The sequence below is a fragment of the Habropoda laboriosa genome, unplaced genomic scaffold (genome assembly GCF_001263275.1).
Source record: "Habropoda laboriosa isolate 0110345459 unplaced genomic scaffold, ASM126327v1 scaffold295, whole genome shotgun sequence".
NCBI classification, from domain to species: domain Eukaryota; kingdom Metazoa; phylum Arthropoda; class Insecta; order Hymenoptera; family Apidae; genus Habropoda; species Habropoda laboriosa.
In genome coordinates, this window is record NW_017100429.1 from 184682 (window position 1) to 200768 (window position 16087).

The 16087-nt window shown below is 37.6% G+C and overlaps 4 protein-coding genes across 4 annotated transcripts; 1 reads left to right on the top strand and 3 right to left on the bottom strand.

The window, feature by feature from the left end:
- Positions 1 to 545: 545 nt before the first annotated feature.
- LOC108575712 (DNA-binding protein Ets97D-like) lies at positions 546 to 2518 on the bottom strand. The gene is made up of 6 exons (XM_017938592.1): positions 2378 to 2518; positions 1887 to 2184; positions 1657 to 1807; positions 1510 to 1586; positions 1202 to 1436; positions 546 to 1128 (listed from the first exon to the last, which is right to left on the bottom strand). Exons 1-6 carry the CDS (start codon positions 2413 to 2415, stop codon positions 611 to 613), a joined length of 1317 nt encoding a protein of 438 aa, XP_017794081.1. The 5' UTR covers positions 2416 to 2518; the 3' UTR covers positions 546 to 610.
- A 1180-nt stretch (positions 2519 to 3698) lies between these two features.
- On the bottom strand, positions 3699 to 6607 carry LOC108575638. Its single transcript, XM_017938478.1, has 3 exons — positions 4331 to 6607; positions 4056 to 4257; positions 3699 to 3973 (listed from the first exon to the last, which is right to left on the bottom strand). Exons 1-3 carry the CDS (start codon positions 6425 to 6427, stop codon positions 3699 to 3701), a joined length of 2574 nt encoding a protein of 857 aa, XP_017793967.1. The 5' UTR covers positions 6428 to 6607.
- A 3347-nt stretch (positions 6608 to 9954) lies between these two features.
- LOC108575708 (solute carrier family 35 member E1 homolog) lies at positions 9955 to 12001 on the top strand. The gene is made up of 4 exons (XM_017938587.1): positions 9955 to 10000; positions 10310 to 10822; positions 11207 to 11415; positions 11486 to 12001. The coding sequence occupies exons 2-4, from the start codon at positions 10495 to 10497 to the stop codon at positions 11999 to 12001; spliced, it is 1053 nt and encodes a 350-aa protein (XP_017794076.1). The 5' UTR covers positions 9955 to 10000; positions 10310 to 10494.
- Positions 12002 to 12285: 284 nt separating this feature from the next.
- Positions 12286 to 16084, bottom strand: LOC108575691 (glutamate receptor-interacting protein 2-like). The gene is made up of 6 exons (XM_017938560.1): positions 15772 to 16084; positions 14779 to 15539; positions 14197 to 14717; positions 13796 to 14115; positions 13491 to 13712; positions 12286 to 13359 (listed from the first exon to the last, which is right to left on the bottom strand). The coding sequence occupies exons 2-6, from the start codon at positions 15296 to 15298 to the stop codon at positions 13038 to 13040; spliced, it is 1905 nt and encodes a 634-aa protein (XP_017794049.1). The 5' UTR covers positions 15299 to 15539; positions 15772 to 16084; the 3' UTR covers positions 12286 to 13037.
- Positions 16085 to 16087: the final 3 nt, after the last annotated feature.

The following is a 16087-nucleotide window of genomic DNA, read 5'->3' on the forward strand; positions in this document are numbered from 1 at the left end:
AAGCCTGCCGGGTCGCCGGTCCCCTGAGACCCTAACTTGTGACGTCGCGACCGATATCTCACAGGCTAGATTCTCTGGTATTGGCGATGAATGCTGCCTTTTGTCGATCAAAAGTCAGTCCTAGTCATCAGAGATAGAAAACGGCCGGAAACGTCGACGCTTGACATTCGAAGGTCTCTACTGCATGGTGCATCTTGGAAAATTATAATGGAGTTTCCCTTGTGAATATATAACGTTTCACTATACTGTAATGGAACAACATATTTTGTAAAAAAAAAATTGTTTGTAAAATATGATTATATATTCACGTTAAAAAATGCTTGGAAATATTTTCTGTAGATGCATTTCAGTTTCTGAATTCCAAGAACTGCACGCCAAAATGTTAATGTCTGCTAATGCAAGTACGTTAAGGATATACATTTATGGTGTGTGGTTCCCTAGCAAGAGTGTATTTAATTCAAGGAATAAATAAATATCAATCTCTGTATTAATCTTTGTATTTCGATGTACGCTCGATTATCTGGACAATAACCGATACTCCCCTCAATATGTACAATGTTTGATGAAAAACGCGTGAGAAGTGCGATAACGATAAAAAAGTAACGCTCCATCAGAAATATCTTCTGCCTTCCTCCACCAATTTGCTCAACTCCGCTGCAGAATATCCTAGAACCTGCTTTAAATCACAGACGAACTTGTAGACGAATCGTTTCCCGTGAACCTTCGAAATCATGTCTCCATCGTAATAGTAACGCAACGCGCGGCTCAATTTTTCATAATTCATCGAAGGTTTGTTCTTGCGCGCTCCCCAGAGTTGTGCCACAGCCTCTGGTTGATTTAATTTGAACTCTCCCTCAGTTCCTACCCATTGAATGGCACCCCTATGCTCGCGATCGGTTAACAATTCCAGTAAAAATTGCCACAATTGTATCTGGCCGCTATTGACTGAACGACTGGAGGTCGCTATAGTGATCGGAGTGCTGTCTATGTTCTCCAAAGGAACACTGACCACTCTTGCCTGCTGATTCACCACTGGCCTAGGTTTCGTGGCCTTCTGACTACGAATTTTGATAGATTTGTCCATAATGTTTTCCGTGGGTGATGCTGAAGCATCTTTCTGTACAACAGCTATGAAGTAATAATATTAAGTGAAATACCAAAGAATGATTTAAGAAGAAATCTTTATAATAAATATACATACCGACAAATTTACACTTGCGGAGCAACTCCAAGTGAGTCCAGAACACTTCTCCTGGGTCCAAAGGCACTTTAGCCTGGAATTCCTCCAGGGTTAGATTGCACAATTGGTGACCAGTGATGTTCCAATCGGCTAGCCTCACGGAGGCGAGATTAAATTGTCTGACTGCCCACTGAAGCCAATGTTTCACATGTGTTTGTGTCCATTCCTTAGGGTCGGCTGGAATTTTTAACCGTTCCTGTATAATACATGCAGGTGTACAATGGGTGTATAACATTAACTTTGATGTTTAAATAAACTTAATATTGTACCTGTTCTTTTTTGTACTGTGGATCAACCATCCATCTTATAACATTTCGTTTGCTGTCTTCATTACTTGGTGTGGATGCTGAAGATTAAAGTATGTATATTGAATGGAATCATAAAATACTATTAATGGTACAAATTTTAATATATACCATTATTTTCTGCCAACTCTATATAATCCTCTGCAGGCTTTAGAACATCCACTATATTTATTCTTCTCTGTGTTGCTTTTATCTGAACATTCACTTGAACCAGTCCTTCTCCTTGCACACATTGGTCGACCAAGTTCTTGTGACTCTCTAGCTGAAGAAATATTAGAAATAAAGGAATATTTGTTACCAAGCTTCTTTGAATGTTTACATTCTTCTGCTGCAATGGTTACCATTTGTGCATCTTGTAGCCAAAATGAATAGTCTGTTAATTCTACTCCAAGTCTTTGTTCCAATAAATTCCTTAGGGTAGATAGAGGCTCTCTGATGTCCATATGTTGCATCAAAACACCCTCATTGCAATCTTCACCATTTGCAGAACCTTCCAAAGCAAAGCTTGGCTCCACTTCTAAATCAGAACTTTCTTGTTGCAACTGTGCCATTATATCATCTTCCTGAGACAATATAGCTTCCGGTTCCATTTTAATGCGTTTTATCATGGCATAATCAGAGTCGTCGTCTGTATCAAAACTGTGCGCAATAACCAAATTGTTATTAACATTGTAAATTGGAAATAAGTTTACGGCAAAGCATTTAAGAAACTTTTGTATGAATTATGATTATGATATTACGAATTATTTAAAAGTGAATTAACAAAAGAATATTGCAACAAAGCTGTGCGATACACTTTGCATATTACAAGGAGAATTTTAAAGAAACGGACCTTTTGTCGGAACTTTTCCGTCTGCTTCCCAGATCCATGAGAATAAAACAGAAATGTCAAGCTTTTAAAGATAAAATTAATAGATTTTAACCTTCACAAAATAATGATAGCTTCCTTCGTAAAACTGATGGACATTTTGTAACAGGTGTACAACCATAGATTGAAAAGTGCATGAGATGCATCAACTCGAATTTTCAAATGTTTTCTCTTGCTGATCAAGCTGCATTGTGAAGCAGCCTTAGGTTTACAAATTTAACGGTTCTTTTAAATCTAAAGCGGAAAAGTTAATATTATAATTTACTTTAATTTAATTCGTAAAAGTATCCAAAGAATAGAAAATGAAATTCACTACAAATATTTTAAAAATCTTCAGATATATATATTATTTATTCAAATACACGTCATATATAACAAAGAGAAATGTGATTAATGACTGATGTATCAATCTTTTAACATTATTGAACAATTGTTAGTTACTTATGTATGAAAATTACATAATTTACAATCTTAATTTATGTTTTCTACATTACACATTTTCAACTATTGATTCTTATAAAAAAATGTTAAGTCATCTGATATATTTATTAAATCTCATTTATAGCAGCATATAATAGAAGATTCGGTAAATAGATAATTGCAATAATCAGTAATAATATTATCAATATTTTATTTTTAAAACTAAATAATGATAATGAAACAATTAATATCAGTAATCTTTAGAAAGAAATAATTTGAAGACTTTCAAAAAGCACCAAATTACAACTCTAATTCTAACTCTATAAATCTATTAAAGTAGCGTACATTGACACGTTCACGACGAGGACGTAATTCGTATGACTCGCTGTCGGGTGGCTCTATTATTTGTACTGTTTTCCACCAGGCGGCACTGATTTGAATTCAATCGCATGATGTTATATAGCTAACCTGGATATTATTTTTTGTTAATATGACATTCAAAACAAAAACAGTCATTGTTATTTCCTTCAAAGTTACGGCTAGATTATTATTAAGCTCAGTAGAAAATTTTTCTTTTATTGTACCTTTGTTGTTCCATGGTGGTTCTTTTTTTATTCAAATTCATGCAACTAGCTAGATTCGATCAATTTATAGAAGTTTTATTAATTTTATTAACAAATAGACCGATAAAAGTGATTAAATCTGTTTGTACCACTAGTGGTACACCCGATGGGACAGTCATGTACGTACATCCGCCGTAAACGTGTTAAATGCACTATGATTTTTGCAATAATTCTTAATCTAACATTACAAGAATAATTGTGATGTCTGAATTATAATATTACTGTGTGATGCTCAAAGAAGGCTAAGACATTATTTGTTTTAGTGTTTTCAATGAAAGATTTTTTGTCATGTCCACTAGGCTCAGAACAGACTGACCAGAATAATTCAATAAATTTGCAATAGCATCATTTTGTAATAATATTTGTGCAATTTCTGTGTAATTATTTTCAAGGGCATGAAAGAGTGGCGTTCTCCCTGAACGATTATCCCTGAGATTTACATCTGCACCAGCCTTTATTAAAGCTTTCACACCATTCGTATTGCATTTTAATGTACAGTAATGCAAAGGAGCAAATCCTAAGAAATATATGTATTGGTAAATTAATATAAAAACAAACAAATTCAAGTATTTCTGTTACTTTCATTTTTTAATACTTACCAAATGAATCCACTTGGTCAAGTAGCTTACTGTTTGTCACATAATTTAAAAGAATTGATAAGAATGGGGATGATAGTTTGCTAGCTAAAATTACAGCAGATTCATGTAAGAGCTCTGGGAACAGTGGTTTTGCTCCTGCTTCTAGTAACACCTTCAATATGCTTTCAGATGCATCTGATTGAATTGCTAGTTCCAAAGATGTCTAAAAAGAAGTTTGATTCTCTCTATAATTTAACCTTTCCTTTTTATATTACATTTAACAAGTATAAATTTACCATTCCATTTGCTGTTAACACGTCAATGTCTGTTTTTGAAGCTTGTAATACCAGCAATAGTCTTTGCACTTCATGCAGCTGGTTGTTTACCACTGCTGTATGTATGTTCAACATTCCATTCTCATTGAACTGCTGCATTCCTTCGTAATCCTTTTCTAATTGTGTGGCAACCTTCTTGTACAGGGAACATGGTGTTGACAATACCTTTTTTACTTTATCCACAGCTGTATTGTTGACAAATTGTTCATTGAAAAAATTATCTATGTCAATTGTATCCTCCATGGGTACTGAAGCCCACATTGGGTATAAATCTATATTGTTAATGGGATCATTTAATCTACTTGTGAGCTGTATATTTGGTTTCATTTGTATTTCTATTTGTGGTTCTGTTTGTGTTTCAGTTTCAAAATGAACAACAGGAGGAGTAATTGTTGAACGCTCTGTTTGCTGTATTCTTTCTAAGATAGGAGTGTCTTTGTTCACTAATACAAAATTTTCTGTATCAAGAAGTCCAAATACATCAGTTTGAATCTGAGAGTCATGAACTGTTTTTAATTGCTCAGGTGGGATAACTGGAACCTTTTTCGCAATGCCTATTCCACACTCTGTAAGGGCTTGCAAAGCTTTGGCTCTAAGCTCTTCATCTGTCACACTAGTCAATGCCTCTTTAATTACATTCCAATGCTCCATTAATTTGTCCTCCCTGAGTATATTATTAGCAGTCTTTTGAGCTTTATTTTTGTCACTATCATTTTCATAATTTAGATCTTTATTTTGTATATCTTCATTATCATGCATTACATTGTTTTGACAAGGAACTTGCTTGTTATGTATTACCTTGTTTTGACAAGGAATTTGCTTGTTATCTACCTCATTAGATATACTTTGATTTTTATTATCTGCAGTTTTAATGCTTGATGGTAAAGAAGTAGAGGTTTTGCCTTGTTCACTGTTAGAATCTTTTTTTGTATTTACACTGTTATCACATATAATTATAACACTGTCATCATCTGTATCATCAATTGTATTATTAAGTTTTTTTTGTATAGAGTTCACCATATTTGCTGAAGTAGTTACATTATGCTTTTTACTATCACTAGGTTTTGTACAACACAGATTGATACTTGATTTAGCATTCTCTTTTGTTACAGTAATTTGTACATCTGAATTAGAATTTTGGTTTTTGTTATTTACCTTTGCAGAAGGTACACTGATTTTATTAACATCAACTTTATTTTTGGAAATCATTAACTTTTCACATCTCACCACAGGAAACTTCGATTTGGCCAAATGCCAATGTTTGGTAGAATTTGAATTTTTACTGTTTGATGATTTTGCTTCAGTTTGGATCTTCTTCTCATTGCTTGATACAGGTTTTTTTTTCATTATTAAAGTTTTATTCTTCTTATCATTTGCAGATGATAAATTATTCTTTTCTAACTTGCCATCCTGTGGAATGGCTTCAGTATTATGTACCTCCTTATATTCATTTTCACCCATCATTAATACTTTCTTCTTTTGAATTGCCTTATTCACTTGGGCTAAAAAACAATGCTTTTGGAATAATTTCTTACCTTTAACATGTGTTTCAATTGGCCTGCTGTTAATAACTGCAGACAAATCATTAGAAGAAACTGATTTCAGAACTAACTGTCCTGTAACATCATTTTTAGATCCTGAAGAACTCAACAATTCATTTGGCTGAACTATAGAAAATTTCATAGGCTGATCTATCTTATGATTTACAGTTTGCTTATTATAGATAATTTTCTGACCATTTAAGCCATCATTTGGAGCTAAAAATTGTACTTTAACTTCACCCAAATCTTTACCATCTCTTGCTTTTAGCCTCAATTTCTTTATATCATTTATAGCTAGTGTCTTTCTATTCTTTAAATCCATTGAACTACCAGGCACACCTGCCTTATTGTTAGTAACCATTTGATTGATCTTAAATACATAATTGCAAGTTGCTGGCTTTATCATACTGGGAAATTTATGAGGCAAATTGAATTCTCTCTTGCATTCTATGATAGGTAAGTCAATATTACTTAACCTTTTATACTTCTTGCAAGGTGGTGCAGTCAAAGGATCCATTTTAAATCTTTTAAAGAGTCGTCATTAACAGGTATAGAATTTTGTATATTAAAAAGTGCAAACACATCAGTTTGGACTTGAAACTGTGGGTTAATTGAAATCTAGTTCATATATCGCATTCTAAGTTGTATGCTCAGAGCACGTCATATGTCACAGAGCAAGTCACAGATAACCTTGCAATGCTACTTTGTCTTCTATTAAATCATTTCGAGATTCGTTAGAATCATTATCGTATGCATAACTAGAGACTAATGTGATCCACCAGAATCGATCTTTATTTAAGAATAGTGCAGGATCACGATTTTAAAAACATAACTGTAATCATCGCTTTGTGTACACAAAACGGGACATCCCTCTGTCGAGATTCACTGCCACCTACTTCGCGCCTCGAAAACTTCGTTTTACCTTCAATGTTCAGGAAAATGACTGACTTTTGGTTTACTTCCTATAATCGTTGTGTTACATAAAAAATTGAAGATTTATGTAATTACGTGGGCTAGATTCTCAAAGAATAGTAAGTAAACTCATGCAAAGAGGAAACCTTTGACATTTCGTAATAAGTGGACAAGAAAGTGAAACTTAATATAGACCCAAAGTAATGAATATGCTTTAAAGCATTTTCATTCTAAAATGAGGTGCAAGTTTTTACTAGTTTTCGTAGGTAATTGTTGGCGAGTTTCTTGTTTTTTTTATTTATAAATTGTACTGTGACGTCCCTGTGCTTCTTCGCAGGCGGGCACTTGCGAACCTCTTAAATTCCCCATCTGAGTAGTTTGGACGATAGCCACCAGATGACTCACCGGAATCTTTCAAACTTTCAATTCTCTCGCAAGTACACGCTCTAGTCTTCATTTCTATACAGGGTACTACAGAAATAAGTGGCCAAACTTTGGTATCGTATTCTACTCTCCCTAGGGATGAAAAAAGGTCATATAGACATAGGTCCGGGGACTCTTCCTTTTCGAGATATGAACACTTTTTGTTCACCTCGAAATTTTACATAACTTCGTCACTCGTAGAATTACGAGTATTGTTACCACTTTTTTCTGTTAGAAGTGAATATTGTAGTAGAGTAAGTCCTCCATCCTGATATTTAACGCAGCTTATGCTTTAATAAATCAATTTCTATCTAAACATTCAATAAAAAAGCGTTTAGAAAAGGAAGAGTTTTTGGATCTATGTTTATATAACCTTTTTCCATCTTTAGGTAAGGTAGAATACGACACTCAAGTTTAACTACCTATTTCTAAAGCACCCTGTATATATGTATATACAATAGTTTCAATTTTCAATCGTCCAGGCGTCTGACAGTTTTACTTCACTTCATGTCTAACAAACGCAGCGTACGAATGTTTCTCAAGAGCGTTCTCTCCAAGCATATTTCTGTCTAACCACGTGTTAGACTTACAAAATTTCAGTGCGTTATTCTGAGTTTTTCAATCACATTAGACGTCCTTTCAGTCTCTCTTAATTAATAGTGAATCAATACGTACGTATCCTAACATTATTTTTAACCTCAAGCGCCAGCAACGTTCCGGCCGAGGATGAGAAGGCCCTACGTATGATCACGCCCTGATTTCCTGTTCTCCAACAACGTAATTCTCGACCACAGTGGTCGAAAATTGCGCAAGTCTTAAGAGACCTCATGCGTTAACCCCAGGAAGCAGAGTCGGAAAAAAATGTGGTAATAGTGGACGTAGCTTCCCGGAATCATCGTCAAGAACTTGGTGTTGAGTACTTTCCAAGAGGGCTATAGACAGCTTCCTGTATCATGAACCCCACCTCAAAAATCGGAAATGTGATGAAATGATATATTTCCATTGAAAATAATATGTATTTCAACACCTAACAAATATACTGGAAATTCGAAAGATTCGGTGACGGGTAATAAAATTACCCTTATAAATACTTAATGATTTTAATTCAAATCTGGATGTACATATCTGTAACGGTTTCGGTTAGCAATAGTTACAGTGTGCTGTCCTTTTTTGAAAAACAAAACAAGGACATGGACGAATTAAACTGAGCAAAATAAACGTGTTCCGTCTAGGCCAGGGAATCTTCTGGAATTCGGAACGGATCCAGGAATAAACGTTCCAACAGATAACAATGCTAAGCTTGCGAGTAATAACCTGGTCAAATTAGCGGCCCTCCCCCTCCTGGCTCTATGTTTACAATTTCAAAGGAGATATAAATAGTCAAGCTTACTAAGAATCCTGAATTGAATTGTGGTGAAAACATCAAACTAAAGTTCTTTGGGGATAGGATGCAAGCAGGACTATCTTGTTTTCAAGGTTATTCTCCTGGAAGAGGATGAACACTTTTATACTTTCACTGCTAATTCCCAGAAAATCTTTACTGTTATCCTCAAAAGACTGTTCAACATTTTCTTTGACAATCTCAAAGAAGAACTAAAACTTAACAGCCCATAACACGCTCTCATTTAAACTGCAGAACCGACGCATTCAGTTCATATTGCCCTTACAAAATTATATTCCCCCAAGTCATGAAATTCAATTCGACAATAAAAATGAACCATCTTTTTTATATCAGAATCTACTGAGAAAAATTCTTATCTAAGCGAACTTTCATCCAATGCCAGACATTGTCAAAATGCAATCTACCTGTCGCTCTGAACAAATTGTTCTGGCAAGCACAGTCAATTTTTTTTAATGTCTTGTGTTAAGTAGATATCCTGTGCAACCTACGATATGCAAATTCTGAGGTATCGATTATGGGAACGTACGATTTAAATAAAATTCCTTACAAAATGAAGGTAGACTTCTCACTAACATTTAGGGATGATTTGTTTACGAATTCGTAATTTATACTAAAAATCTCGTGATTACCTAAAAATTGTATAAATTTTCAAACTTCTCAAAAATCATGTTACCATACTACTTGCTTTTCCCCTACAGCTTTTTCCCTATAACCAAACTAATGTACCCTTTACTACTTCATGTTGGTAACACCAGGTCCATACTTCAGAACTCAGAAGAAAGAAGAAAAGAAACAATAGTTTAGGCGTTTAGAATACGAGTCGTCTACATCAGCTCCATTGATGACTGTATCAGACGATTCCAAGACTAAATGTCTTTTCTTTTCCTACATATCATTGCATTCCTTCTTTAACGTAAGAGTCATTAGACCGAAGTTGGGGCAAGATCCCTTTTTCGTTGTATACCTGCCTTTAGCGGTCGGGAAGTAACAGTACACTAAGATTCGAAACAATTTATTTGCGACGCTTTATTACGTAGAGATTCTACGTGTACAAGGTGGTACCACTCCTAGGGAATTTTACTACTTTATCGTTGGTATTACGCATTTTAGTAATTGGTTAGTCTTGAACAAATATTTACTTGTTATCGAAGAATAGTTACAATGTTTTATCTAATGAGCATTTTCTTTTATTTAGATTTTTCCTAGAGAAGATACAGAAACTTTCCTAATTACAATTTGTAACCCACTTTGTATTGAATCAAATATTTAGAGCTTTATAAGCTTCATTTCTAAATGGAAGAGCTTAACCTCATAAAAGTTTAGTGTTACAAGAATTACCGTATTAAACGAAAGGTAATAAAGTAAAATTAATTTTTTATAACAGTTACTATTAACTTTGAATATAAAATAGTACGCAATATTTAAAAAATTTTTTCCAACAAAGTAATGAACCAAATTCGATAGTTTTTTCTGAAAATACATTCTTTTTATTTCAATTACTAGTTCCTAAGGTTAAAACTCTTCCAAGGCCTTATTTGACACGCTACAAAATGATTAATCAACAATAAGAAAAAAAAATTGCATTCTTTAAATCCGAGATATCGAGATATGTTCCTTGACAAGCGTAGATTAGTATCGTAACACACTAATTATCGTTCGAAGCGTGCGCCACGTGTTATACCGAAGTGTTGCGCAAAGAGAGAGGGACCGTGTGAAGAGAGGGAGAGAGAAATGCCAGCTGTACTCGAATTCCATCCGTGGCGGTGGCCGCGAATACCGAGTATTGAGGAGTACCGCGCGAACCTGTCGTGTACACGTATGGAGTGAGGACGCGGAGAAGTGTAATCATGGATGACCGTCGGAACAACCGGGAAGTGGCCACCATATTGTTTCTCTGTCTGCTCTGGTATGGGATCTCGAGCAGCAGTAATGTGGTGGGCAAGATGTTGCTCTCGGAGTTTCCCTATCCGATGACAGTGACCATGGTCCAGTTAACTTCAATCACCATCTATTCAGGCCCGTTTTTCAATCTATGGGGCGTACGGAAGTACTCGTCGAACATCCCCTGGGGATATTACTTACGGTTGATCGTGCCACTCGCCCTGGGCAAGTTCCTCGCGAACGTATTCAGCCACGTCAGCATTTGGAAAGTGCCCGTCTCGTACGCTCATACTGGTATGAGATAATATTTTGACAGTCACGTGGATTGCACGCGTACGGCTTAAAAATAAAATGACGCGACCTTCGCGACTAACGCGGTAGCGTTAATGCTGTCTGCTGATGACGCTCGATAACGTTGATAAAGCTTTTAATTGATCGACCAATTAATTGATAATTGAAAAAAGAAATTTCAATGTTTATAATCTTGACAATAGCATTTTTGAGTTTTTCTATTTGTATGGGCTTTTTTCTGATACTTTGGCTTGATAATGAATAATTTGTTATTGATAGGAATCAGTGAAAATATGAAATTTTTATATTCTTTACAAGAGTATTTATAACTATTTATTTCTACTTTCATAAATCTCATATATTAACTGAAGATTGGCTCTGTCCCAGTGAAGGCTACAATGCCCTTCTTCACGGTGTTCCTGTCAAGAATCATATTGAAGGAAAAGCAGACTTGGAAGATCTATCTTAGCCTAGTCCCTATTGTCTTGGGTGTTGGTGTTGCCACGCTTACTGAGCTCAGCTTCAATATGATTGGTTTGTTGAGTGCCTTAGCATCTACCATGGCATTCTCCTTGCAAAATATTTATTCTAAGAAGGTATGTATTCTAATTTCAAATTGAACCTACATCTATAAAATCATAATCCTAACTCTGTGTTCATTTTCAGGTATTACATGATACAAGAATACATCATCTGAGACTTCTGCTCATTCTAGGTCGCCTGGCATTGATCTTGTTCTCCCCTATATGGTTACTATATGATTTGAGGAGATTAATATATGATCCAGACACTGGTGGATCAATAGACTTGAGCTATTATATACTGGGCCTGTTATTCCTGGATGGTGTGCTGAACTGGCTCCAGAACATCATAGCCTTTTCTGTACTGTCCATTGTTACCCCCTTGACTTATGCAGTGGCCAGTGCAAGCAAGCGTATATTTGTAATTGCAGTAACTTTGCTTGTGCTTGGCAATCCAGTGACATGGTTGAACATATTAGGAATGTCAATGGCCATATGTGGTGTGCTGTGTTATAACAAGGCAAAATATGATCAGAGACTAGAGAAAGAAAATCAGATAACTCTTCCCAATTATTACGATAAGAACCGTAACGGCGACAGTGGTAGTTCCTTCATGATGAATGGATGGACTGAAAAAAAGAAGCAATTGTTTGCTGTCTAGTCTGAATTGTTGACTCATTTCACACTTGACAAATTCATATGAGTTTTTTCTGCTAGGGATATTAGAACATATACACAGAACAAAACTTATATGATGACAAAAGTATTTATATATACATACATATATATTTTATTAATATTATTCTGCACAAAGGTGTAACTCGCCTAGTATTCGGTTTTTCTGTTTCCGACTTAAAGATTATTTTAAGCGATATTATTCTTTGTTCAGCGTTAGTCTCGCTTCTACGACCTGCTGGCAAGGTGGGATTGTACAAACGTTAGCATTGTTCACGGCTGATTGCTGGGTCAATTAGCGTCTAAGGTTGTTACGAGTCAGGACTAAGCGTAATAAGATCGATAACATTCCTACGTAGTCCCATTAAACAATGATGAATAGATAGCAAAACCGGTCTCAGCCGTACTGTGCTCGATATCGAGCGGCATTCACGTAGTATTGATTAGGTTTTAAATTGAATACCTTCCTTCAGTTATTAGCTCAGGTGTCGCGGTTCAATTTCATCAACTCCATAGGTTCTTATAAATAAGCGAACATAAAACACTTTAACCCTTTATGAAGGTCCTCCCAAATACTCTTTAAATCTTATACCACCGGTGAAATGAATTTTCATTTCTAGCTAATACCTTCTTTAGCCTTTATTATTACAAAGGTATAATTAATGAAACGTGTACAGAGAGGTTCCAAGAACTGTAGAAATCTAGATTGATCCTTGTTGGGTGTCCAGCTTAATTTAGATACCCTAATTGCCGCCAGTAGATCTCTCAAGTGCCTCTCCGTATTAGTTAAACCAATTATACCTCTCTAGAAATAATTCGTAGAGGGTTAAGGCGTGTTTTGCAGGCGTATAGTGTGTGTGAACTGTGTGCAGGAGAAGATGTTCTAGCTGAAAGCAATCTATACATTTATTTTTATAAATAAAATACAGGTGTGTACAAAAATATAGAACCAGAGATATGTTCATCCACCACTTTTCACGTTGATATACTGCTCGAGTCACTGTATTAACTTAACCCGTCTTCTACAGAGTCTTTATGATATTAGGAGGAGAAACAGGTCTGGCTATAGTTAGATCCAGACGAGGACCAGCTGCAGCAATCAGTGGAACTGCCAAGCAACAATCACAATCTTCGGTACTGGCGTCGTTCACCCGCAGTATTCTGTCATAAGGTCTTAGAACACCATCGCATGGTCCTCCAGGTCTGAGACGGTTTATATAGACTCCACGCTCGTACAAGCCATCAGACACTGAAAATCCAAAGTCCTCGTAAACCGGATCCTTGTGCAGGGAGACGTGAACTATTTGCTGGGGTCTGTCTGGGTTGTTGCTGCACTCCTGTGGTCTAAAAACGAGAAGAAGGATTGAAAGAAGAGTGGAAGAATTTGATTCTAGGTTTATTAAGACCAAATGAATATTGTAAAAAATTAGAAAGAGCATTTAACAAGTTTCACCGCAGTTTTCTATTGTCTTTACCCAGGATAAGGAGGCATAGGCAGCTCCAGCTGACCACTGTCCACAGAAGCAGTGTCCCAAAGCCTCAGAATCTCCGGACCCATTCCACTGTTTTCCCCAAGCTCACCCCAAGAATCCACAGCGCTATCCACGCTTGGCAGGCTTTCCCTAGCTGGCCGTAAAATTCCTGGAGTATACTGTTGCACCGTGTCGCTTCCTATGCTGGACTCCTTGCAGTATTCTCTGTCAAAATCCGAAATTTCTTTACTTTTCACTATTCTCTTGCACCATTTCAACTTTATAAGAATTACGAGCCATGTAGTTACCTAGTTTCTGAGGTAGGATCTGGTTTCCTCACGGTCAACGCTATAACCGAGCTTCCAGGTCGATGTAACAGTTGAGCAGCCTGTCTGAGGTCGCCAGGGTCCAATTTTTGCCCGTCTATGGCCAGTAGCCTATCTCCAGGAGCCAGGCTGCCGGTTCTGTAGGCTAGAGATCCCTTACGAACCTCTGTGATGATCAGGTCCTCGTTCACTGTTAGGCCTACGTCTGGCTGACCGCCTATAGGCCTCGCCACCCTTACTGTGAACACTCCTGAGCTCGGTACAACCGGTCCACCGACCTTATACTCCGTCACTAGTTCAATCTGATAAGAGAAAAATGATTTTTAGTATCTTTGGTAACTTCAGGGGTCAATATTATGGTTACTAGAAGCTGAAGTATCCACCATTTGTGAAGTTTCCAAAATCCCCGTCACCTCGGCCGGCTGCAGATCCCTCAGCATCCTACGATTAATTGCGAGCACTTTGTCCCCAGGCAAAAGGACTCCACTGCGCTCTGCAGGGCCTCCAGCTTCTAACAAATTTACCACGTAGTTCAGACGGTCCTCTGCAGGTTTCAGAGCCAGGCCGAATCCCTTGTGATCGGGTCTGAGGACCACTGTGAGGCTCTCTGTGGTCTGCAGAGTCTGACTGGAGGTCTGCTGGGCCTGTGGCTGCGCCCTTCTCTTCACGGTCCTCTGAGAGACGCTTGGGGGCCTTGGTAGGATCTGTAGCCTGGCTATACGAGAGTCAAAGTTGTTTCTAAGCAGCTTGGCAGCAGTTACTGCGTCCTGGACAGGTGTTTCATCGACAGCTAGGAGTTTGTCCCCAGGTTGCAATGCGCCACAACGGTCTGCGGTGCTTGCTGGTCGGAGACTCTCAATGTAGACACCGTTCGGGGTCTCTCTGACCGTCAGACCTAGCTCTCCTACGATTGTTATGTAGTACGTATATCATACGTTCAATTATTTGAATTCAAATTCAATTACCTGAGAGTCCGCGTTCTAGTTGTACCAGCAACGGACCGGAAGTGGCTGCCCGAGCTTCCTCCATATTAGCAACATCATACTCGATGGTTAAAGAAGCCACTGGTGCATCAGAACTCCTCCTGAGCGCTCTCTGGGCCTCAGCCAAGGTCAGACCCCTCAGTTCAGTATCATCTACAGCCAATAGCCTGTCTCCAGGTCTGACTCTTCCCTCTTTCGCGGCAGGTCCGTCAGACTTCACTCCAGTGACCACCAAAGCCCTGGAAACTCCTCCTCTGAGGGTCACGCCGAGGCTTCCTCCTTCACGTTCCACTCTGACCTGGGCAACCTTCGAAGAGACGCTAGAAGGAGTGGACACGGGACCATCTTGGTCGTCCAGTAGCAGAAAACTGTGCGTGTGATAGGGCTGAGGAGAAATCTCATCGCCTCTGGCAGAATCTGAACTCGCTGAGGTGGCCACGCTTCCTGGTCTAGCACGGTTCTTGTGCGAGCGCATGGTGGTCAGTCTCAGCGAGCTGAACATTCTCGACAGTCTCTTCTTGGGTTATACTATCGATCACTAACGATATGTTTCTTCCGACTGACCATTACAATCGCTGAAGAAGTGATCAATTGAATGCTTCTGCTTCACATCCTAATTGTAGACGCTCTTGTAATATGGAGAGGAAGAAGTCTTTGGTTGTTCGTTCAGATCGTTTGGAGCGGGGCCATGGGAATTTATTAGGTGTACCAATGAGTAATCTTGTTTCTTTTTTTTTTTTTTTCTAGAAAAATGTTATATATAGAATTAGTAGTCAACTTTGACCCAATACCTATAAGCTAGGATAATTAAGATTTCCAAAGAAAATTTCTTTCTTAAAATAGTCGAAATCACTCTTTCATTATTTTTAACCATGAGTTATTGGAAGTATGAATTTTTGACTAATTTAAGATTCTCTAAATTCTCCGGAAAATATTGTGTACACCATTGGTACACTCCAACAGAATCACGTATACCTTCGTCCACTTGCTTCAAAATCTTCTTACCCGAGGAAACCACTTTAAAATCGTAACACTTTACTTCGCGGATTATTTATCTCTCATACACGCACAAAAGTCCAGTGAATTCGCATTTCAGGACGAATCAGTGTCTTTGGGGTGTATGTACCGGAACCGGAGAGGACCCGAGGCGGATTCTTGTTGCTCGCGGGGTAAACAGCATCGGTGTCTTTGTTCCATGAAGCGGAGGAACATTCGTCGAGGGAAACGTCGTCGCGAGTAGAGCGGTTGGAGAACTGTAACGAGTGTCGATGCCCGTCGAAAATAGCCGTAC